This window comes from Carassius carassius, chromosome 9 (assembly GCF_963082965.1).
Source record: "Carassius carassius chromosome 9, fCarCar2.1, whole genome shotgun sequence".
In the NCBI taxonomy this organism is placed as follows: Eukaryota; Metazoa; Chordata; class Actinopteri; order Cypriniformes; family Cyprinidae; genus Carassius; species Carassius carassius.
This window is the reverse complement of record NC_081763.1, coordinates 32,613,561-32,640,136: the sequence shown is the minus strand read 5'-3', so window position 1 is coordinate 32,640,136 and position 26,576 is coordinate 32,613,561. Positions and strand designations below refer to the sequence as shown.

Below are 26,576 nucleotides of genomic sequence, written 5' to 3'. Positions count from 1 at the left end.
GCCGAACATCGGGACAGATCGAGGTGCTCAACAAGATGTTTGCTCCGATTCTCGGGAGGGGGAAATCGGGGCTAAATCAGGCTAAAAATCCTGTAGTGTGAGCCAGGCTTTAGTTGATTCAGAACACTACATAACAGGTTCTCACCTGGATGACGGTCGTGCTGAGCGGTGCAGGTACAGAGGAGAAGTAGAAGAAGAGAACACCATTTGCTAAGCGGGGATGTTTTCATTTTCATCCTTAACACATACATGTTAAACCACAAACTACGGAGTATGTTTTGGACATTATTTAACCTTGTAAAAAACGAACAAAAATTTTAGAATAACAACATTTCTTACTCCAAGTTTTAGGGGTGCTGAGCTCCTTAAAAAGGGGCTAGCCTCGCCCATCCAGCTGACTGACCTCTATCTGTTGACAGTTTATCAGCATCCCTCCTCCACCCCATCTCCACTAAAAGTTAATTTTACACTTTTATATGGGGGGGTACTCTAAGTTCGGGCCATTCCCGAGTTCGGAGCCCTTCCCCAGACAGCACGCCAAATATGTATTATAATACTTCAGCTAATTATATGTAAGTGTGAACTCGTGAAACTGTAGCAAGCAGTGAGTAGGCTAAAAAAATTGTCTTAGTAGAAAAGGTGAGTTTCACAATATTTTAAGTGAATTTCATTACTAGTTAAAGTAGAAATTAAATTTTTTAGTTGTTCCTTCAAAATGACTGTCAATTTAACATGATGATTTTGTGTTTAATTGTAATGAAAATACTGTAAAATCTATTTTCCAAAAATACATATGGTCCAGGCTTAAATTCATGTTTGTGTTTATTTGCTCAACAGAGGACTCACATGCAAATGCTGCAGTAATGGAATCATCTAAAGCGCAAACACTTTGCTTTGTCTCATGGAATATTTCTGGACAAAGAAACCCAAACATTGACCATTTCTCAAAAGAGCTAAATGCAGAGATTTTCTTTTTGCAAGAGACATATATTGGACCTGAAAGTGACATGCCTTTAGAAAAGCCTAAAGGCTGGCGATCTTTCTTTACAGTCTATGATTCCAAAAGCAGAGGAGTCGCGATCCTTATAAAAGATGGTGTACCTTTCCAGTACATAAGTCATGATGAGGACTATAGTGGGGGGTATCTCGTACTCTTCTGTCGTCTTCATGGTGAGCTGTTCACTCTAGTTAATGTGTACAATCACAAAGATGACAAAGAAATGCTAAACAGACTGCAGGAATACTTGAGGGAAGCAGCTAAGGGTGTGCTTGTGGTTGGAGGTGATTTCAACACAGTTCTCGACCTTAGCTGTGATCGAACATCTAAAGCAGACACAGTACATCATACACCACAGTGGGGCCCATTTAAAAGATTCACTGCCTCTCTAAATCTTATGGATACTTGGGCATACCTCCACCCAACAGTCAAGACATTCACATACTGTCAAAATGACAGTTATTCTAGATTAGACATGTTTCTTCTGTGTGAAGACAATTTGGAGCGAATAAAACATCCAATCAAAATCCAAGAAGCTAAAAGGACTGCAGATCAAATAAAGAGGGGTATGAAAGAGACGGTTCAAGATCATTTGCTTCTACTGTTATGTCTCAAAGTGAATAAAGTACCACATGTTGCTTCACAATTAGAGCAATTCCATGAACCAGACAAAAGAGCAGGAAAGATTAATGGTGCAGAAATACTGAGTGTGATCAAGTCTTTAATTGAGGACTCAGTAAAAGTGAATAAAGTACCACATGTTGCTTCACAAGTAGAGCAGTTCCATGAACCAGACAAAAGAGCAGGAAAGATTAATGGTGCAGAAATACTGAGTGTGATCAAGTCTTTAACTGACTCTGGCCACAAAGGGCCTGATGGCTTTAGTGTACAAACATACAAGAATTTCTGTTATGAATCTACAGAGATCTTAAAAACGCAGTTCAACAGTTTGATGAAATCCTACGAATTACCTCCAGATTTCAGAGCAAGTATCTCTACATCAGGTGGCAGAAAACATTTCAATGTGGATTATTTGATTTTCACTATGGTTCTGGCCAAACGACTCAATGTGCTACTGGAGCCATTCTCAGAGGAAAGGAGCCAAAAAAACATCAGTGATCTGTGTTACTGTGTGCAATTTGCAAAAAAACCAAAGCAAATCAAATGGACTTTCTTAAAAAAAATCCCCTCACATCTACTCCTAAAAAGTGTAGAAAAGATGCAAAACGAGTCTCAAAAAACAAAAATGATCAACACCCTCAAAGGTTTAGCTCCTATAGAAACAGAGGACAACAATATTTTAGAGGAAATTATCCCAAAAGCTTCAGATGATTTCAGAGAGCTACAAGAAGGCTGTCCACTCACTAGGTCCATCCTCGGTTTGGTCCTGAAATATCTGGAGATCTGTATAAATGAGAAATATAAGAAATACACAGCTCATGTCTGCCTCTCTAGACAAGTTATAGTCATACATGAAAAAAGTTCTCCTGACTTGACAAGCCTGTTTGGGGAGTTCAAGAGAAACTCTGGGATTGGACTAAAATGTTTTCAGCTGGAAGCTGGGAAATCTCCAAACCTGTGAAAACACTGTTCATGCTTGAATTATTGAATTTGTAAAAACAGGTCATTCTAGTTGTTTGTCAGAGTAATATATAGTTAAATATATTGGCACATAAATTGAAAAATGAAAGCAACATTTTTTGTAAACAAATGATCTATTGTAATATATTTGTCCACACGTCTTGAAAGTGTTTAATTAGATGCTAAATTGCATGATAAATACTTGGATGTTCTTATACTGTTGTATAAATGATCATGTATTGTTTTGTTTTATTAGCTTGTCACAATCTTCTTCAGAATTATTCAATGTAACTCAGATTTTTTTTAGAATAATAAAGTACTATAAAGTGACAATAAACAAGATTTAAAATACTGAAATAGTGTTGTAGTTTTCAGTTTTGTTTAAAACATTACACTACATACATAAACACCTCAGATTGTTGAATTCAGTAAGTTAAAGGAAATTATTATATTACAATCAGATAAAATTAAATATTCATTAAAACACATTTCCAATTCTGGTGAGTAAAATTATTGAGTGAATTAAATGGGTGGTAATGATTCATTAAGGCCTAATTAAGGCATATTTAAGCATTAATAATAAAGTAACACCAGTCCTTTGATCATTTCAGTGGATGAAATTAAAATACCAAACCAAATTGACAACTCCAGTAAAGTAAACCCTGCGTTCCAAATAAAAGAGTCAGTCACAAACTGGAACAGTCACTGCCTCTTTACATGATATTTGGGTGCCAAATCCTGTTCCTGTAAATCAACCTGTTCAGTTCTGTTCTAAACCTGTTCCAACACACCTTTAATTATCACGCGTTCCTGAAGATCAGCTGATTAATCAGCTGCTTTAGTTGTTTGAGATCAGCATTGGAGCTGAACAAGCAATCTTTCGTGTGGACACTGGTTTTCATCTAGTATCTCATTATTTATATTTTTAAATAATTTATTAGCAGGATCAGATTCAGCAGTGATTTTCTGTTGTTAGAGTTTAACTGGTAACTTCCTCAGATAAGTTATTTGATCAAGATTACGAAACAATTGAAAGACGTGTCAGTGAAGGGGGTTGTGAATGCGTGTTAGTTTCAGGATCAGAGAATGATACTGTTCCTCTGTCAGAGTCCAGATCAACTCTCACACGATCAAGAACCTGCTCAACAGCTAAACCAAACCTTTCAGACACTCCATACTGATCATACTGCACAATCCAGACATCATGTGAAGTCACCTTTATTGTTATAGAACTCATCTAGTTGACACGGTCTCCGCTGTCATTCAGGGCTGTAGAGGTCATCTCTGGGTGCTGATCCACTATCTGGTCTGGATATGGACTGGATCAGGTGGCTACGGTGACCTCGGAATAACACTGATAGTAGCGTAGATGCCATTCAATACCAATACCACGACTTAGGTGCCCTTGAGCAAGGCATCGAACCCCCAACTGCTCCCCGGGCGCCGCAGCATAAATGGCTGCCCACTGCTCCGGGTGTGTGCTCACAGTGTGTGTGCGTGTGTTCACTGCTCTGTGTGTGTGCACTTTGGATGGGTTAAATGCAGAGCACAAATTCTGAGTATGGGTCACCATACTTGGCTGAATGTCACTTTCACTTCACTTTATTCTTCTTAGGAAGCAGCGAGTACATCAAGTGTTATGGGAAATGTTCCAGGTACCAATTGACATAATGCAGCCTAACAATACTTTAACATATTTGAATTATAGAAATGTGATAGTGTGTTAGAAGCCAGGCTAAAGATATTGGTCTTTAATCTAGATTTAAGCTGAGAGAGTGTGTCTTCCTCCCGAACAACGCTAGGTGAAAGTGTGAAAAGCAACGGTCCTAGTACTGAGCCTTATGGTGCTCCATGCTGCAGTTGTGATTCTACTAATGCCAACATAATTTTGTGGTCTAATCAAATGAATGTTGTTGGTGATCGTGTCAAACACAGCCTTAATATCCAGAAGCACTAATAGAGAAATACAACCATGATCAGAAGATGAGCAGATCATTTGTAACTCTGATGATAACAGTTTCAGTACTATGATACGGTTTAAATCCTGATTTATTTTTGACAGAAAAGGAAGATTTGGGAACATTCTGTAATTAACTAACTCTCTAGGATCAAGTTATGTTTTTTTTAACCAGAAGCTTAATAACTGCCTATTTGAAGGTTTTGGGGACATATACTAATGATATTGATGAATTAATAATAGTCAGAAGAGGATTTATGACATCTGGAAGCACCTCTTTAAGGAGCTTAGATGGAATAAGGTCTAACATACTTGTTGGTTTTGATGATTTGAGTTTATACATTTCTTCATCTCCTATAGCAGAGAATGTGTGACATTGTTCCTCAGAAGATCTAAAGCAATACTGTGGCTGATGGCTGCATGGTTAGAATTGTATCCCTAATAGTATTGATCAAATCTGTGTAGTCATAATCATCATCATCCTCGTCCTCATCATCACTTACATCATCACTAACTACTCTGACAGGTGAACCAACTGCACATAATATCTTATTCAATCCATATAAACCATAATGGTAATGCTGTATGCAAATTAATTAGTTGCTATGTTTCACACGCCATTTATTTCCTAGATTATACAGCTCAATAAATCATATATTTTTGTAATTCAATGAGTGGTGCTCTTTCTGCCTGAAAAGAAATGATAACATTTAATTTTTTGGAAAATCCTTGTCAATGATCAAACAGTGTTGATAAATCTGTTTTTTTTTTTTTTTTTTTATAAAACTTTTTTCCCAGCTCACATTGGGTTATTAAATTAGAATTACACACACAGTATAATTATTAAACATGTTTTGAGACTAATAAAATTGTAATCATGTCCGGTCTCAAACTGCTATAATATTTAATATAAATGACCTTGCACACATAATATATAATTCTGCTCATGGATGGTTATTAGCCATTTAGTGCCTCAGACTCTTGTAACAGAGTAGAATTTTGTTCCCATTTATGTCTCCCCTCTGTCAAAGCCAGTCTGAGGAAGCACAGTTGATCTAAATGCTTTAGGAAATAAAACAAAAGCGAGATAATCCAACACAAAGGGCAAACGTAACAGATATGCACCAAAACCACTCCAAAAAATGAACAAACTAAAAGGGATACATTTCCTTAGAGAACTAATGATGAAAATAAGGTATTAAGCAAGATCATTTCCAGGAAAACTAGGCTCCAGAATAGCCAACAATGGTGTCCTATCTCTTTTTGTTTCAGTTTACTTTTCAAGAAACAAAAAGAGAATGTGTCACTCTTGTTTGCCCCTCCTAAACTGAAGAATCCTTAAGCAACTGCCTATAGTTTTCCTATAAATGTCCTTGCTTAAAACTTATTTAATGTTTTTCTCGTTACTCACAACTCAGCACTGTTTCTCATAACAGATAGAAACTTCTTACAGATGAAACATGAAGTCAGTGAGACGATCACAACTATGCAAGGTCTGTACAGTATGTTTTTTTCATGCATTTTGGGGAATTGCATTTATAAGAAAGTGTGGATCTTTAAATGAGAATTGTGTTTATGCCCTTTTATAAAATGTCTCATTTATAAGAAAGCTCATTCTGTGAACAAAGACTACATTTAACTTTTACTAAAAGCTATAACAAACACTTACTTCAGTTTGAAGCAAGAAAAATATATAACTGTATATTTTTATCACTGATGTAGTTTGGGTTCATTGCCACTGTTGCCTCTGACTTGTCTAGTTAGTTCTGCCATATTATTGACATGAGAAGTGAACTGAGATAAACAGTTCAAGATGTATATTAAAATAAATGTATTTCATACTAAGTCTAGTTTAATTATATTAATGTATTTGCTGACATATCACTCAAGACTGAATGATTTAAAAATTATAACTAAACTTTATTTGGAGTATTTCTTAATATTAAACCTAAAATGTGTTTTAAATGTGTCTATTGAGGAGGATTGTTTGATTTTTGAATAATATCAGTCTTTAAATGCAAGATATTTGAAGTGTACCTGAAGTAGTTCAACTTCAGCACAATCAAATATAATTCAGTATATCTTTATTTGGAATTCATCACTTCTTCTGCACAATTAAAGTGCATTAAGTACAAAATTGGTCATTTCAATTTAGCAGACTTTAGGTATAGGAGTTAAGTATACCAATAGTAGGCCTACAATTGCAATAAATTTTAATTATGTAAATAACATGTAAAAAAAAAAAATAGTATACTTGTTTTTCAAATAAATTTTAGTATATTTAATTTTCACTAGGGATGACATCACTGTTAAATATTTTCAAGTTTGAGATGAACCTGTATGTCAGGGTTTTAGGTGGAAAGGACTTTTGCACAGGATATACCCATGCGCACAGGATATGCTTCATCACTCAAGAATCATAGGAATGCTTTCTCAATGATCTGCTGTATTCTTGAATTACTCTCTAATGTTTTATATGATCTTAAACACTACTGAAACAAACAGTTTGTGCTGTTCTGACATGGTTAACACAGAAGCCACCCCATTCAAATGTCATTTTAAGGGGTATGACTTCGATTTGAATGAACAAGGTTAATTTCCTCCATAACCATCACTCGGAAAAGTGAACCAATGTCTCATTCCATGTAAATCACAATAGCAACATTGTATGCAGATGAATTAGTTGCTATATTTCATTTTTAATTAGTACACATTTAAAATAGACCTATCCAAATCTAGTTTTTAGGAGCTGTATGAATGTAACCAATATGAATAAGTTTATAGGAATGTTTGGTGTTTTCCATTTGCAAGAAGGCAAAAACAGCAGCAGTTTTTAATAAGTCTGCCAAAGTTAAACCCAGTTATGGGCTTCTGAAAACCAGAAATTTCTCTCAGATTATATATGTATTATTATTATTTGAAGGCATTACTGGTTCCAACGAGTTTGCTCACCATCCTACTTTATCTGGGTGTTCAAAGCACTGAGAGGGATGTGAACCCTGCAGCCCTTGCTAATATCTTCAAGTATTTTGCTGACAAGTAAGTGTACGGTATTTTAAAACTTTAGTAAATTAAAATCAACATATGAAATCAGTAAAATGCATTAAAATTGTTGCATGATGGAAAGTTGCATTATTCGGTTCTTCAATTGTGATTGTGAACGTTGAATTGTAAAAATGTTATCTCTACAGTGTCCAGCCAAAAACCCAACAGCAAAAAGAAGCTCAGTATGCAATAGCGATCTCTGTTCTACGTGCTCAGTGCACAGACATTCATGCTGATATCCAGAACGTGTTCAGCAATAAAGATGCAAAGCATGTGAAAGATGAGCTCCGTAAAGAACAGAAATGTGTACTCTGCACAGACTCACGCAACGTCATTGCTGCAAGGCCAAATCATACCACAGATGAACATTCTGAGCATGTTCTGCTCTATCCTTTAGGGGAATCTCCCATGGAAAAACTTCTAGAGCAGGCAGATCAGAGTAGCTGTGTAGTTTTCTATTCTTACAACTCTCCTTGTGTGAACAGATGCATTCGTGGGAAAGACAATATTTTGAATGGTCTTTTAAACTGGATAAACTCAAGAAAAAATGGAATGAATGCATTTGTCTTCGAAGAGATCTGGAAGAAGGGCAGCAAAAATAATCTGGAGGAGGAATTTCTAAAGATTAATGCAATAGTGCCTCTTTATCGGTGTAAGAGAACCAGTGATGGAATGGAATGTTGGAAATGTGTGGAAAATAACAATGTGGCTACCTTCTGTCTGCCTGAAAATAAATAAGTAATTTTCCTTTGCTATGTATATATTATAAAACATCTTCATGTGTTTTGACGCTAAGCTGTGTAAGTGTGTGTAAACGATGTTCGTACCACAATGAAAAAATAAAATAATAGTGTTTGCTTTCAATAGTGTTTACCTGTTTGCTCGAATCTTGTGACAAGTTTAATGTGTCATTCAAAAAAATTGGGACTTTTTGGAGAATGTTTTCCTCCACATTGTTGGTGAGTTGGCGTCCTCTACTGGACAGTTTCTACATTATTGGGAAACCATGCCCAATATATAATAAAATGTTCTTCTCCGTGCAGTGGCGGATCTAGAGATTTTTTCCTGGGGTGGAATGAGGTTTCAGGAGGGGGGCCATGGACATTATTCATAATTTGAAATGCTATGGTTTTCAATGAATGTGTTTTGTTCTCTACAGTACAGTCCATGTGAGTTAGTGGTGGAAATTATGATTCTTTCTAGAGATTCGTTCATTTTCAGTTCGTTCACCAAAATGATTCGTTCAGAATCGTTCACTGATTCGTTCAGTGACCATTTCTTCGTATTACACAAAATAAGCCAGCAGATGGCAAAAAAGAGTGTATTATGTGTTATGTCTTAAGTCAACGAACGTATTCACTTGTTACAAAAACTGATCTGGCTTTATTAAAATGTGTGTATAATCGCATTCAATATATAAAGTCTAATTAAGTTGTTCAGATGAACAAAACACAAGGTTTTCTTGCCTAATTAGTATTTTAATTGTTTGGTCAGACAGTTTGTATATTATATATTTACATTCATAAATCGGGGATTAAACGTGGAGTTGCTAAATATCAAAACAAGCGTATGTGCACAGCACAGTACAGTACTTAACTGCGCTTTGCATTTTTGCGAGATTGACATGCTAAATGGCAGACTTACCCGGTTTAGTCTCATTCATTTCGTTCACGAACGAGATAATGTACCAGTTCATTTCATTCACGAACGACATGGGTATCAGTTCAGTCATTTCATTCACGAACTAGATGTACTAAATCATTCAACTCATTCACGAACGACATGGGTACCAGTTCAGTCATTTCATTCACGAACGATAAGATCTCTAGATCTAGTTCAGACTCATATGAAACTCGTTCATTAAGGGCGTATTCGTTCACTAAATTCAACAAATCAAATACTCTGTCACATCTCATACTCGAAGGCTATTGGCTCGAGGTTGAGTAATTCTTTGACAGGATGGTTGTTACCCGGTTCACTGAGCTGCGCATGCTGTGGAGGGAGGAACCTCACTGAACGAGAAATTTGAATCAGTGGATTACGAGAACGATTCGTTCACCTAAAAGATTCGTTCAAAAAGAACGATTCGTTCACGAACGACACATCACTAATGTGAGTCAAACATGCAGTGTTTGTGCATCACCAGCTTATGACACCGCTTAGATATCTCAGTTTAATTTGTCATGTCGACCATTTTTCAAAATTGGATAGTAGATGCTGGGAAAGTGGATGCATGCCAATTTTGTGACAGCAGTCCAGTTATTTTAAACACACACAAATGGCTAGAGTAAGACCCTTTTCTGACCTGACGATCATAGAAAAATTGGATGAGACAAGAAAGTATTGCGGATGTAAATAACGTAACAATGTGGTTGTTGCTGGGTTTACGGTCTTCTCATGGAGTTTTTCGACTTGGTTTCAAACTTACCTCTACTCACTGCTAACTGCTTATCAACCTCTCTTCTCCGAGACTCTGGTCGCGTCCGAAATCGCATACTTCCATACTATATAGTAGGCGAAACAGTATGCGAAGCAAGTAGTATGTCCGAATTCTTAGTATTCGAAAAACAGTAGGCGAAATGTACCCGGATGGCCTACTACTTCCTCCCGAATTCCGTAGTATGCATAGGATGGACACTACTCTATCCCATGAGGCCACGGGAGAGGACTCGTCATACTCATATTCGAAAATAACGGAAAATCGTGACGCCGCTGTTTTGAAGTGTAAGTACCTTATGGATAAACGCTGTTCATTGTGGTTAAAGTGTAACGTTACTTGTTTAACATAATCCAAGTAAACGACTGACTTGTTAAAGTTTTACACATTGTAAACTGATGAGACTATTTTGTAAATTGAGTTTAAAAATATGTTTAATAATCATTATCGATCAGAGGCTGTGCCTCAACTTGTTAAGGCTGCTTTCTACAGACGGCTCGTTAAGTAATTTAATGAGATAAAGTAAAAAAAAAATTTAACGAGTTAATTTACATTTTACTAGTGTTGATAAAAATTGTTGGATAACTTAACAGGTGCCTCAGTTTGATCATAAATCATCAGTAATGTGTAAATCCTGTTCTGATGTTACAGAGACTGATGAAACCCTACTCACTGGAAAGCATAATTCAGTAAGTATATAAATTAAATTTAATCTTAACTACACACACTCTTTACATGTATTTATGTTAGGATCATCACTGATTTATGCTGTTTTTTATTATAATATGAATTTCCAGGTATTTCCAGTTGCTATTTTGTCAGTTGCAAAGTGCTTAATAGCAAATAACTTTTGTAGCAGTTGTGTGCACACTGATTTTGCAACAGTTTCCAGTTGTTTTTAAACAAGCAACATCTTAACATCTGAAGAATGTTGTCTTGAGAATGGGTGCCACACTTCAGAAAAATACCCATACACCAAGTCACATTTAAAATTATTCTCTCTATTTATTTTTCATTTCTACATGGATAAGAGCACAAAGCTTCAGACAAAACCACTTTAACATTTTCATAAAGTAGTATAATAGAGCTTAAAGCAACACCAAAAGGGAATTTCTTAAGACGTTTCTATAATAATGTCAGGAAAATAAACTTCAGCAGCTTCAGTTCAGTAACTGTATGTGTACAAGATGAGGACTTTAAATTTGGGTATCAAAAATGAGTGAAAAACAGTGGAAATCTAAAATTTACCCCAGGGATACAGTAATACAATTGTAAAATTAAACTTGTAAATATGTTGGTATGATATGTTATGTGATATGTTGCTAGATTTTCAAATAACTGTAATATTAATTCCCAGTTATGAGTGTAATATATTTATGTCTATATATAAATACACACACGTTTAAATTTAACTATTTACATATGTATTTATACATATTTATGTGATTTTATAGTATATATATATATATATATATATATATATATTTCTTAAATAACTAATATATGAATATCTCAATTTGACAGTCTTAAAATTACCTTCATAACTTACAGAAGCTTAAACAATAGCACTATGAGAACGTGAACTGATTTGCAGAGTCTTAACCTGTTCAACTGTCCTACAGGTAATCCTGCTCTTGAAGAGCTGCACACGGTCGTCTGGTGTGACACAGCTGTGCTCGGATTGTCCCACACATGCTCTCCTGTGCTGGCTTCTGTGTTTTGAGGTTCCAGTGCATCATCGTCATGATCCTCTACAATTTGTGGATCTGCAATGTCCTCATTCAGAAGACGGAGGTTGTGGAGCACTGCACAGCATGCAACAACATCTGGCACAAAGACAGGACTCACTTCCAGGGCCTTGAAGAAGATGGAGCACAGCTTGTCTCCATCATCCTGAAGGCTCTCTCAACAATGTTCTGTGCACGAGCATCATTGGTGTTGAATCAAACCTGTGCAGGATTCTGTTCAGGCTCTCTGTATGGAGTGATGAGGCAGATGTGTGCACTCAAACAAGGATACCCACCATCTCCCAGGATGTGTTTTCCTGCAGGTGGATACAGGCCTCCAGTGTAAATAGAGCTGTTCTTCAGCAACCTGGCATCATACACAGACCCGGGACACTCAACAAACATATCAAGGTACTTCCCCTGGTGGTGACCTGCAACTGAACAGAATGAAACCGCTTCCTGTTGAAATAACATTGGGCTTCACTTGCTGGAGGTTCAATTTGTATGTGACAGCCATCTATTGTGCCAGCTACCAGAAGAAAAGCTGCTTCCACTGCCTGTGATCTGTGGTGGAGAAGGTAATCAGCCTCTTCAAAATCCCCATGACAGACCTGCTCATTCTGTGCACAATGTTATGCAGCTCTTGGATGTCAAAGGCCATTGACAGCAGCCTGTATGATGCTGTTCGCAGTCTGTAAATATGTAGTTTTTGTTTTTTTAGAATACAATTTCAATAGGTTGCACATTTTTGCTGATATATCTAGATATATATATCTATATCTATATATGTGTGTATATTGTCTATAATGCATATATTATGCATGTATTTATGTATATATTGTGATGTGTGTATATATGTGTGTGCGTTTCTGTGTATATTTCTATAATGTATTTATGTGTATATATGCGTGTGTGTGTGTGTGTATTTGTCTAAGCATTCTTTCAAGTTTATTAATTAATTTATGTTCCTTTTGTTTCTTTTGTGTAATTTTATTTGTATTTATTTATTACAATAAACTACTTTATATCCTTACATAAAATCAGGCTGTCATTCTGTTCACAGATGTAGCTGCTGTTATTCTGAGGTAGAAAATTAAAAGCTAAATTTATATTTATTTTTTATAACCACTTTACTGTTAATACACTTTACTGTTAACCATATACCGTATTTTCTCTCTACATGTTTTTAATGCCCTAATGTCATTTAAATAGCCAAGTTGAATTAATTTAAGGCAGCAACAATTTATTTTTATACGAGTCGATCATATAGGATTTTTTTCCCCTCTTTTGCTTCTCTTTCGCTTTCTCTCACAGATTTATTTCACTTTGACATGCCCCTTTTGTTTACACACTCACTTGAAAACCAGAAGTCTTTTAAATTCAAGAGAAATGAAACAGTTTTCCCCACTAGTGATGTAACCTCTAATAGAGCCACACCACTGTTCTTTGGGGCGAAGCAAATTATATTTGAGGTGTATTTCTGTCAAGGTAAGAACTTTAACACAATCCAAAAATATTACTTTATCACGTTGTCTGCTTTTAAAAATAAATCTTATACAATGATGTATTATTTATCTGTGTACAGAGCATTTATATTCCAGTAACGGGCCTGGACTGTGATTCTCAGAAGCACTGTAAGTTGATAGGAGCCTAGAGTTAATGCTTTTGGGAAACCCATGACTGAACTGCTCGTATAAAAATCTTTCTGGTCTATTTATATTTGTTATGACATCCGATTCAAACATTACAATGCTAACTTTCTTTAATTCTACAATACCTAAATCCACTACACCAGCTAAAAGGAAAGTATTCATGTGACTGGAAAGAAAAGGGATGCATCATTTTCTGTTGATCATGTGATTTAAAACGTGGTTTTCAGCTCTTTACCAGGAACAATGGAGATCAAGTGAAAGTGAAACAACTTCAACAAAAGGGTGCCTTTATAATTGATCTTTGTAGATTCATTATATATTAATATATAATGGACAGTGTTTTCTCTACTTCCTGTTGGCCTTCTGTAGCAAATTGTAGATCCGTGTAGCTGTTTTTATTTTATTTTTTTCTCTACAATCTTTATCTTACTATCACTCTCTGTTTTTTAAAGTGGTAAAATATAACTTAATTCACACCATATTTCTGATATTATCGATCAATCTTATCAGATTAACTTTGATCGTTCACTTTTATTTTATATCCGTGAGTGCAGTACACCTGCAAAGCGTTAGCACTCGTTAGCTTGTCATTAGCGTTTTCATTCGAACCTATCGCTGTTTTCTTTTCTCCTCTCCCTCGCTCCAGTTTTTCACAAGTTCATCAAACAACCGCAGTAAGAGTTTTCACCAAGCACGGTGAGTAATGGCTTCTCCTATCATTGTTTCTTGCACCTCTTGCCACATGTACAGTTTATCTATCTCTGTCGCTGATGAGGGATTCACATGTGATAAATGCAGGGAAATAGTTAGGCTGACAGAGAAGATTTCAGAATTAGAGACACGCATCCAAACTTTAATTGAGGACAGTAAAAATGTTAGGGCTCTAGATACGGCTTTGGATGCGTCTTGCTCAGGGATTCCTGTACATTGTTCGGTTCCGGAAACAGAGCCCCAGCAGCAGGGCAACTGGGTGACGGTGAGGCAGCGTAGTCGTGGGTCAAAACACCGCTCTTCTGTTCCGATCAAAACATTAAACAGGTTCTCCCCACTCAGTGATGCACCCACTGAGAAACCTGATGAAAGTGCTCTAGTTATTGGTGATTCTATTGTACGGAACGTGAATATAGAGACACCAGCCACCATAGTCAAATGTTTACCGGGAGCCAGAGCGCCTGACATCTTGGCAAATTTAAAAGTGCTGGCTAATGCTAAACGTAAATACAGTAAGATTGTTATTCATGCCGGCGCTAATGATGTTCGACTTCGCCAGTCGGAGATCACTAAAAATAACATTAAAGAGGTGTGTGAACTTGCAAGCACGATGTCAGACACTGTAATATGCTCTGGTCCCCTCCCTGCTTACCGTGGTGATGAGATGCATAGCAGATTGTCATCACTCAATGGCTGGATGTCTAAGTGGTGCCCACAGAATTACATAGGTTTCATAGACAATTGGACGAGCTTTTGGGGCAGACCTGACCTGTTTAAAAGAGATGGTCTTCATCCCTCCTGGGGTGGCGCCACTCTTCTCTCTAGAAATATGGCAAATAGTCTTAGTGTTTATACTTGACTAACTGGGGCCCAGGTCAGGAAGCAGACAGACTGGCTAAACCGACCGTCTGCTAGCTGCCTCCCGTCACAGAGGTCAGTTAATTCTCAGCACATAGAGACTCTTTCACCTAGATATCACACTATAGAGACTGTGTCTGTTCCCCGAACTAGAAAATACAAAAAACGTCCAAACCAAGTTGAGATTAACAATTTAATTGACGTTCAACAAATAAAAAAACAGAAGCAATATGGATAAACAAATGATAAAGCTTGGCTTATTGAATATCAGATCCCTTTCTACGAAAACACTTTTTGTAAATAATATGATCACTGATCATAATATAGATGTACTCTGTTTGACAGAAACCTGGCTAAAACCTGATGATTACATTATTTTAAATGAGTCCACCCCCCAAGATTACTGTTATAAACATGAGCCACGTCTAAAAGGCAAAGGTGGAGGTGTTGCTTCAATTTATAACAACGTTTTCAGGATTTCTCAGAGGGCAGGATTCAAGTATAACTCGTTTGAAGTAATGGTACTTCATATAACATTATCCAAAGAAACAAAAGTTAATGATAAATCCCCGGTTATGTTTGTACTGGCTACTGTATACAGGCCACCAGGGCACCATACAGACTTTATTAAAGAGTTTGGTGATTTTACATCCGAGTTAGATCTGGCTGCAGATAAAGTTTTAATAGTTGGTGATTTTAATATCCATGTTGATAATGAAAACGATGCATTGGGATCAGCATTTATAGACATTCTGAACTCTATTGGTGTTAGACAACACGTTTCAGGACCTACTCATTGTCGAAATCATACTCTAGATTTAATACTGTCACATGGAATTGATGTTGATGGTGTTGAAATTATTCAGGCAAGTGATGATATCTCAGAACATTATTTAGTTCTTTGCAAAATTCATATAGCCAAAATTGTAAATTCAACTTCTTGTTACAAGTATGGAAGAACCATCACTTCTAACACAAAAGACTGCTTTTTAAGTTATCTTCCTGATGTATCCAAATTCCTTAGCATATCCAAAACCTCAGAACAACTTGATGATGTAACAGAAACTATGGACTCTCTCTTTTCTAGCACTTTAAATAAAGTTGCTCCTTTACGCTTAAGGAAGGTTAAGGAAAACAGTTTGACACCATGGTATAATGAGCATACTCGCACCCTAATGAGAGCAGCCCGAAAAATGGAGCGCAGCTGGAGGAAAACAAAACTAGAGGTATTTCGTATTGCTTGGCGGGAAAGTAACATATCCTACAGAAAAGCATTAAAAACTGCTAGATCCGATTACTTCTCTTTTAGAAGAAAACAAAAATAACCCCAGGTATTTATTCAATACAGTGGCTAAATTAACGAAAAATAAAGCCTCAAGTGTTGACATTTCCCAACACCACAGCAGTAATGACTTTATGAACTACTTTACTTCTAAAATCGATACTATTAGAGATAAAATTGCAACCATTCAGCCGTCAGCTACAGTATCACATCAGACAGTGCACTATAGACCCCCTGAGGAACAGTTCCACTCATTCTCTACCATAGGAGAGGAAGATTTGAATAAACTTGTTAAATCATCTAAACCAACAACATGTATGTTAGACCCTATACCATCTAAGCTCCTGAAAGAGGTGCTTCCAGAAGTCATAGATCCTCTTCTGACTATTATTAATTCCTCATTGTCATTAGGACATGTCCCCAAAACCTTCAAACTGGCTGTTATTAAGCCTCTCATCAAAAAAACACAACTTGACCCCAAAGAACTAGTTAATTATAGACCAATCTCGAATCTCCCTTTTCTGTCCAAGATACTAGAAAAGGTGGTATCCACACAATTATATTCCTTCTTAGAGAAAAATGGTATATGTGAGGATTTCCAGTCAGGATTTAGACCGTATCATAGTACTGAGACTGCTCTTCTTAGAGTTACAAATGATCTGCTCTTATCATCTGATCGTGGGTGTATCTCTCTATTAGTTTTATTGGATCTTAGTGCTGCGTTTGACACAATTGACCACAACATTCTTTTGCATAGACTTGAATACTTTGTTGGCATCAGTGGAAGTGCATTAGCATGGTTTAAATCGTACTTATATGACCGCCATCAGTTCGTAGCAGTGAATGAAGATGTATCCTATCGATCACAAGTGCAGTATGGAGTACCTCAAGGCTCAGTACTAGGGCCGCTACTCTTCACGCTTTATATTTTACCCTTGGGAGATATCATCAGGAAACATGGTGTTAGCTTTCACTGTTATGCTGATGATACTCAGCTCTATATGTCTTCGCAGCCCGGTGAAACACACCAATTTGAAAAACTAATGGATTGCATAGTCGATATAAAAAACTGGATGACGAGTAATTTCTTACTTCTAAATTCTGAAAAAACAGAGGTGTTAATTATAGGACCTAAAAACTCTGCTTGTAATAACCTAGAACACTGTCTAAGACTTGATGGTTGCTCTGTCAATTCTTCGTCATCAGTTAGGAACCTAGGTGTGCTACTTGATCGCAATCTTTCCTTAGAAAGCCACGTTTCTAGCATTTGTAAAACATGCATTTTTCCATCTCAAAAATATATCTAAATTACGGCCTATGCTCTCAATGTCAAATGCAGAAATGTTAATCCATGCATTTATGACCTCAAGGTTAGATTATTGTAATGCTTTATTGGGTGGTTGTTCTGCACGCTTAGTAAACAAACTACAGCTAGTCCAAAATGCAGCAGCAAGAGTTCTTACTAGAACCAGGAAGTATGACCATATTAGCCCGGTCCTGTCAACACTGCACTGGCTCCCTATCAAGCATCGCATAGATTTTAAAATATTGCTTATTACTTATAAAGCCCTGAATGGTTTAGCACCTCAGTATTTGAATGAGCTCCTTTTACATTATAATCCTCTACGTCCGCTACGTTCTCAAAACTCAGGCAATTTGATAATACCTAGAATATCAAAATCAACTGCAGGCGGCAGATCCTTTTTCTATTTGGCGCCCAAACTCTGGAATAACCTACCTAACATTGTTCGGGAGGCAGACACACTCTTGCAGTTTAAATCTTGATTAAAGACCCATCTCTTTAACCTGGCATACACATAACATACTAATATGCTTTTATTATTCAAATCCGTTAAAGGATTTTTAGGCTGCATTAATTAGGTAAACCGGAACCGGAAACACTTCCCATAACAACCTATGTACTTGCTACATCATTAGAAGAATGGCATCTACGCTAATATTTGTCTGTTTCTCTCTTGTTCCGAGGTCACCGTGGCCACCAGATCCAGTCTGTGTCCAGATCAGAGGGTCACTGCAGTCACCCGGATCCAGTACGTATCCAGACCAGATGGTGGATCAGCACCTAGAAAGGACCTCTACATCCCTGAAAGACAGCGGAGACCAGGACAACTAGAGCCCCAGATACAGATCCCCTGTAAAGACCTTGTCTCAGAGGAGCACCAGGACAAGACCACAGGAAACAGCTCCATCACCGATGGAGTTTCGGTTCCTTGCCACTGTCGCCTCTGGCTTGCTTAGTTGGGGACACTTCATCTACAACGATATCGTTGACTTGATTGCAAATAAATGCACAGACACTATTTAACTGAACAGAGATGACAAAACTGAATCCAATGATGAACTGCCTTTAACTATCATTTTTGCATTATTGACACTGTTTTCCTAATGAATGTTGTTCAGTTGCTTTGATGCAATGTATTTTGTTTAAAGCGCTATATAAATAAAGGTGACATTGACATTAATAATATAAAAGACAAAGTATTTGCTTGCTTTCATTGTATGTAATTATGCAAGTGTCAGTATAAAGCGATGCAAGTTATTAACTTTTTAAATTTCTAGTGTTTAATTATGTCTACATATTTATTCAAGTACTTAAAAATAAGTAAGCGGGTATGACCTGCAATACTCTAGATATATTTAGTAAAGATCCATACAGGTACCTATGGGTAAACCATGGCATTAAAAATGAATTTTTTTTTTTTTTTTTTTTGCTTTTTCTGACCACAAAATGACTAATTTTCCTCATTGCTTAGCAATTTAAAACCCTTTTCTCTATTTTAACCTTAAATACTACACTAATTGTAATACAAGTAGTGATATATATATATATATATATATATATATATATGATATTAATGGACCATAATTATTACACAAATTGTATTTAGTTCCAAAAGATCTCCTCAAAATATTAAATAAATCACTTATTTAACTGAAAAAATAGTTAAGCTGTATGTTCACATTATCAGTAAGCAATAGGCCTACCTGAGGGTTAAGAAAGCCAGAATACATATGATACTGTGAATGTCATCGACATAATAATCAATGCATAATATGCTGCACTGTTTACTGAAAAATAGCTGCAAATACCTGTATAATGAAGCTGTCGTCTATCATACTTGAACCCACTCAGCTGTGTTGTGCGCTGGTTTGTTTGGAGAGCTCCATTAAAACACATGACTGTGCAACGATGGCGGCGAGATCAAAACTTGTTTTTCAATGGCTCTTGCTTTAACTGAAGCTACATTAAGTTAGCAAAAACAGTATTTTTGGTTTGAATTTAGTATTAAAACTTACACAACTTGAAAGCTGATACTTCGTTTCACATTGCAAGCAGAGTTACCAATTTGGTGTGATATTAAGGCTAGCAGCTAAACGATTTTAAATCCATGGGAAACCGCAGACATAAAGACAGTTCAACCGTTTTTGAACCTTATAATCCGCTGAACGCACACACTAGGTCAGTGGTTTTCAAACATCTCCATGAAGTACCCTCAGCACTGCTGTTTTTTATGTCTCTCTGACACTCCCACTTCAGGTCTAGCAGTCTCCACTAATGAGCTGATGAGCTGAATCAGGTGTGATAGGTGAGGGAGACATACAAAATGTGTAGGGCATGGGGTACTCCAGGACAGGATTGAGATCACTGCACTAGATGATTTGACCATACCACAAGTGGGACTCAAACCCTAACCTTTGAACGGCCTTATCAGGCTGCCTAGAAGTCCAATGAGTTATCCTTTGCGCCACAGAGCCTTATGTATTGTACACTGTGCATATATGATAACGTTTGTGTCTAAACCCTCAAACCATGACAAAAAAACAACAACAACAAAAAATCTTTTTGCAGCTACGTAGCCCACATCTTGTACTCCACAATACCAGATGTGGGCTGACACTAGGGTAAAACGATTAGTCAACATTATAAAAAATTGTCGACAAGTTGTCGTAGTTGTTTGATCTCATTATAAGGCAGCTTGATATAAGACCTAATACACCTAATATAGAGCCTGCAATAATGCAGTTTTACCAGTGTGGCGCTGTAGTGCAAGACTGTAATTCAGCCTTCCTGATGCAATTCAAGAGAAGAAGACGCAGCACTTCAGAGCAAACCTGTTACTCCTGAAGCTGACCTCAGCCAATAGATAGTTCACCCAAAAATGAAAATTAGACTGTTTTACTCCCCCTTGAAGAATCCTATGTGTATATGACTTTCTTCTTTCAGACAAATCCAGTCGAAGTTATATAAAAAAATTGTCCTGGCTATTACAAGCTCTATCACTTCAGTCAGCGGGTGTTGCAGTGGAACGGTCCATAAGTCGTCAAATAAAGCATGCACATCCATAATAACACGTATGCGCAGCGCGCACACCTCTGAAGGGTTTAATGCATTGTACCTGTATTATATTATGCTGTATGCTGTGGACCAGCGGTTTATAAAATGAATAGATGATTCACGCACTCGTATTCCCAAGCTTCTTTCATATTATTTCTGACCAGATGAAAAATCTTGGCAATATCCATGATTTAACTTCAGTAAAATATGGCATTTGACAAATATTGTTGCTTTTCTTAGTGAAACAGCTTTTATTACAAGACAGAAGTCAAAATTCACTGGAAAGAAATGGCAGAATCAGCAGCGAGTTGGTTTGTGGATCAGTTCAGCTGTCCAGTCTGTTTGGATGGACTGAAGGAGCCGGTGACAATTCCCTGTGGACACAGTTACTGTATGAGCTGCATTACTGACTGCTGGGGCCAGAAGGAGCAGGGACCGCCGTACTGCTGTCCCCAATGCAGAGAGAGCTTCAGTCAGAGACCTCTACTGAAGAAGAACACTCTGATAGCGGAGATGATGGAGACGCTGCAGAAGACGTCTCTACAAACGGCTGCTGTGGACTGTGATGTTTGCACTACAGAGAAGAGCAGAGCTGTTAAGTCCTGTCTGCAGTGCTTGGCCTCCTTCTGTCAAACTCACCTGCAGCTTCACTATCAATCTCCTGCGTTTATGAAGCACAAACTAGTCGAAGCCTCTAGAAACATTCAGGAGAACATCTGCCTCAGTCATGGGAAACTTCTGGAGATTTACTGTCAGGACGACCATCAGTGCATTTGTTGTTTGTGTACTGATGATCATAAAGGACACAGTCTGGTGTCTCTGGATTCAAATTGGACTAGTAAAAAGGTAATATTGACGATACAAAAAAATGCATAAAATATTTTAATAATAACTGTTATTGTTGTTGTTATTTTATATCACCTTGTTTTTATTTAGACATTTATTTTAGTAATTTATTTAGTAATTTAAATTCCCCTTGTTATGCCAATTTACCAGACTGGGAATTATGGTTTTATTAATTCTGTCTGTTTACATCCTCAGGAAGAGTTAAAGGAGACAAAGGTGTCGTGTCAAAAGCTCATCCAGGAGCGAGAGAGAGGTCAGCGGGAACTCAGTGAATCTCTGAAGCTTCTCACAGTATGTTTCTTCATGTCTTCTTTAGGTTTAAAGTTTGTTTGACACAGAGAAGTAGATCGGTAGACAGTGACCAATTGGTTTTAAGGTCCAAAAATGATTTAAAATGTGCTATAAAATTAGTGACAAACAAATCATCACGTTTTTATTTTGTAGCCTGACAAACACTTGTTTACTGTCTGTTTACACTGAACAGAAGCAGCTTAATTTAAACGCTTGAACATTTAGAGAATTTGCTAGAAATTGCTCACATTAATTGCTTTTTTTTTGGTTATTGTGCCAAAACGAGTCACATCGATGATCTGCATGATCACATCTTTCTCCAACAGAGTTCAGCGCTAGAGACCATGGAGGACTTTGAGAAGGTCTTCACTGAACTCATCTGCTCTCTTGAGAAGAAACGCTCTGAGATTAAAGAGCAGATCAGAGCTCAGGAGAAGACTGAGATAGATCGAGCAGAGGAACTTCACAGACATCTGGATCAAGAGCTGACAGAACTCAGAAAAAGACAAGCTGAGATTGAAAAACTAATGATTACTGAGGATCAGATCCATTTTCTGAAGGTAATAAAAATTATTTCTAGGGCTGTGCTGGTCAACATGACAACCGCCTCACCACAGTGTCCGAGTGGTACGCCAAAACATTTTTATTTTTATTTATTTTTTGGTATGTGAATGCTATTGAATATTATGATATGAGAGAAGTGCAAAGTTTTCTTTACAAAATAAATAATAGGTTTGCAAACATGGAGCATGCATTCTGCTCATCTGTTTTTCAACAAATTATGATTTTTTTTTTCATTAAATTTACATTGCACATGGAATCTTGTTTCTTTTGCCAAATTTTCATTTTCACAGATTTTTGTAGGGAATTTGCCTATAAACGCTTATTCCTTTCATTTATTTTGTTTAATTTTTAATTACTATATTTGAATCCTTTACTGTAATGAGGTTAAAAACACTGTAGAACAGATACCTTTTTACTTTTATGACAAATTCTATTTAACACAGTTCGTGCTTTTTAATTAAATCGTCAGAGCTCTAGTCATTTCATCACTGTATCCTACCATGTTTATATACTTACTCACTGCGTCACTTTTTTATTTGTTTCTTGTTTTTTACATAACAAGCAGTGCTGTATTTTTCTCATTTCAGAGCTGTCAGTCCGTGTGTCCTTTGCCAACATTTGAAAACGTTCCCATGACTCAACACACACTCTTTAAAGACATTTCAAGCTCAATGTTTAAGGAGGTTTTGGAGGACGTCTTTCAACAACAAACAGCCAGAATATCCAGAGAAGGTCTGAATATTTTGATATGTTATATTTCCATTCATACACTGTAGTGTTAAACCAACAAATTAACCATATGCATGTTTTGTTTTGACTCTTCAGTGTCGAATGTCTATGTTACAAACCCTCCAGAACCAAAGACCAGAAATGATTTTTTGCAGTGTAAGTGTGATCGAGGGAAACACTTATTAATGGATAAGTATCAGTGGTTATAAAGTGCTACAGTGTGACCATATCGGAACCAAAGTGTTTGTTGTTCAACATTTGTTTTTTTATTATTTTCTCCTTCTCAGATTTCTGTGATATTAACTTGGATCTAAACACTGCACACAATAACCTCAAGCTGTCAGAAGACAACAGGAAAATATTATCTTCAGATACAGCTCAGCAATATCCTGATCAACCAGAGCGGTTTAATGAGCGTCCCTATATCTTGTCTAGAGACGGTTTGTACGGTCGCTTCTACTGGGAGGTCGAGTGCAGTGGGGACGAATGGGCTGTAGGAGTTTGTTACAGTGGAATTAGACGTAAAGGAAGCACTGATGACTGCACTGGGCTTCAACAAAATGTCATGGAGACTGGGTTATTATCTGAAGATTTTCAGTTTAATTCATGCTAAAAGAAAAATCCTAATCCCTGTGTCCTCTAGAGTAGGAGTGTATCTGGATCATAAAGCAGGATCTCTGTCCTTCTACAGAGTATCTGACGCCATGACTCTCCTTCACAGAGTCCAGACCACTTTCACTGAACCCTTATACCCTGCGTTTAAGGTTGGATACCGTTCATCTGTCAGGATCATAGAGCTGAAAAAAGACCAAGTATCCACCTTATTTTGCAGCGCGAACGAAAGTCTTTATGAATGTGTGAGACCTCCTCTTTATTTAACTAAAATTGGAAATTGAAAGTGACGGAAGTGACGTGACATACAGTCAAGTACAGTGATCCATACTCAGAATTTGTGCTCTGCATTATTTAACCCTATCAAAGTGTGCGCAGACACACACACACACACATACACACATTTGATTATTTTATTTGGAAAGACTAACACTAATTAAAACAACAGCATCCAAATATTCACAAAGAGCCTATTATGTTTCACCTGACAATAAAGACAATGCAAGTTGCAACCACATTCAAAGAGTAGGCTATGGATAAAGGTGACATCGTCTTCTCCAAACATGCAGACTGCCTATGATTGCTGACACAGAACAATATCTGGCTGTTTGCTTAGAGGTGTTTTACTCAGTCCAGCAATCTGCAAGCCTCTGACACATAATCTGTGCACATGCCCCAAGCTACCAAAAATAAGAATAATCAGTTTGATCCTGTAACCACACACTGCCAAAGCATTTGTTAATGACTGATACTTTAACATTTTCTCAGAAAAGCACAAATCCATGTAAAGATCAAAACAACAGCCCACTTCCAGAATCAGAATGTTCTTAGAAAGTTCATTGATGACTACGATGTCTGGAGTGTTTGGGTATTCCCTGAGAACACTTCTAAGAGAGCTTATATTATTATCATTCAAGTTTAAAAACCAGCTAATTTTAACAGTTTTGTTTGTATGTATTGCACTTTGTCCAGATACTTTGCGCAGTTCTTGAGCCGTTATGTTTACGATGTGATCATGACGCGCGATGTAAAGTCCTTTAAACGCGGGGCATCCGTTCAGTATATGCGCTGTGGATTCCATTATCTTATCGCTGTGTAGTAAACAGAATGGTTCGTGGTGTTTTGGGAACCACAAAGAGAGGTTGTATTTGGTCGGGAGAGTTTGCAGCCGAGCTTTAATAACAAATTTTAAGATATCTTCGTTGATGGTTGAATTTTGTAACGCAAAGTGTGAGACTGTAAGATCCGCGCTCTGCAGACATGCAAGTTTCCCTTGAAGACGCCGGTTAACCCAGTAATCGCGCTGTTGTGCTTGAAAGTATTGCAGGATTTCATACCTGCATGTCCGGCTATTCAACCTCTCACTGGTTCCAGTGTGATGGATAGACGCCTCAGCATACACATTTGGATCCATAATCTGCCCCTGACTGATATTCACCTGCTCCCCGCCAGTATGTGCCCAGTTCAGCTGTATGTTGTTATTGCTGCACAAATCATTCAGATCGGGCCAATCCGAACGTACTCCAAATCCCGTAGCTCTGGTATCCAGCTTTCCGCTAGGTTTCTTCCGGAAACCGAGGAAACCTGTTTCTCCGTCTGCAGCATAGGGGACCTTGCGTTTGCTCCGATCCAGCAACAGTGAGCCCCGGGCAACTTCACGAACTGTAGGGTCATCATTATTCAACATATGCAGTAGATGCTTTACTCTAGTCGCTGTATAAATCCACTCAATGTTAGGGATCCCCAGTCCCCCTTCGGATTTATTCATAAAGAGAATACTTCTTGTTGTGTGTGTGTTAAGACTTAACCATTTTCTTACCAGCTGCACGGTCTTATTGTTCAGCTCTGTCAGATATTTTTTTAGCAATGTGGACATTAGCAAACAGATGATGAATCTTGGAAAGAGCTATATCTCGAACGGCCTGGAGTTTCATACAGGTCGGTAGAGGACACTGATCTATCAAGTCTAGTCTGCTGGAGTATTCTTTGAAGATATCACTTGCTCGTGCCATTCTCCTGCAACATTAAACATATGTCCTAAATAATTGTATGATTCGTGTCTTGAATAAACTCTGATTGTGCTTCCAGCCATTATGAATGATGGAGGCTGATCACTCTTGGCCTTATACCATCTATTACCCCCGCTGCGTCGTTCGTAGAACACCGCACATTTACTATTCTTAACCTCGAGTCCAGACCATTGCAGAAAGCGGTCGGTGTATGACAGCATGTTGGTAATGACGTTCTCCTCTCTTGATACTATGAGGACATCATCGGCAAAAGCCTGAACTGGGTTTGGAGATGTAATACCAGGCGGGGCAAGGAGACATAGCCATTTCAGCCAGTGGTTTAAGGCCAGTATGAAGTTCACAGCACTCCAGGGACATCCCGTCTTAATCCCAACTTCAAGTTTAACCGGTTTCGTTAGTTGATGTCTGCAAATCACTTGTAAAAATTAATTGTCATATACATTCTTGACTATATGTATGTAGTGTTCCAGCAGTTTTATTTCCTCAAGGGAATGAAGCATTACGATATGTGGTAAAGAGCCAAATGCGTCTCGAAAATCGAGAAATACCGCATAGAAACGGGAGGATTCATGTTTAAAATCATCGATGGCAGTCTTCAAACAGAGTACATGCTCATTCATTCCCTGCCTCTCTATGTATACTTTTTGTTTTGTTGACAATGTTCCTGATTCCACCAGCCAGGGTAAAATTCGGCATAAAACACACTTCATAAATACCTTGTATATAGTGGGGAGCAGTGATATATCTCTCCAGGTGGAGGGACCTTCTGGAATGTTATTCTTTTTGGGGATCCTATATATAATAGCTCCCTTCCAAGAATCGGGAACTTTCCGGTTAATTAAACAGACATTAAAAATCTGAGTTAATGTCATTATTGAAAATAGTTTTGTTGCCTTGAGC

At 37.4% G+C, this 26,576-nt stretch overlaps 1 protein-coding gene and 1 pseudogene across 1 annotated transcript; both read left to right on the top strand.

Annotated features, from left to right (window-relative positions):
* Positions 1 to 5,860: 5,860 nt before the first annotated feature.
* On the top strand, positions 5,861 to 8,422 carry LOC132149655 (uncharacterized). Its single transcript, XM_059559051.1, has 3 exons — positions 5,861 to 6,028; positions 7,459 to 7,574; positions 7,727 to 8,422. Exons 1-3 carry the CDS (start codon positions 5,996 to 5,998, stop codon positions 8,316 to 8,318), a joined length of 741 nt encoding a protein of 246 aa, XP_059415034.1. The 5' UTR covers positions 5,861 to 5,995; the 3' UTR covers positions 8,319 to 8,422.
* A 4,595-nt stretch (positions 8,423 to 13,017) lies between these two features.
* Positions 13,018 to 24,043, top strand: LOC132149639 (tripartite motif-containing protein 16-like; annotated as a pseudogene).
* The last annotated feature ends 2,533 nt before the right edge of the window (positions 24,044 to 26,576 follow it).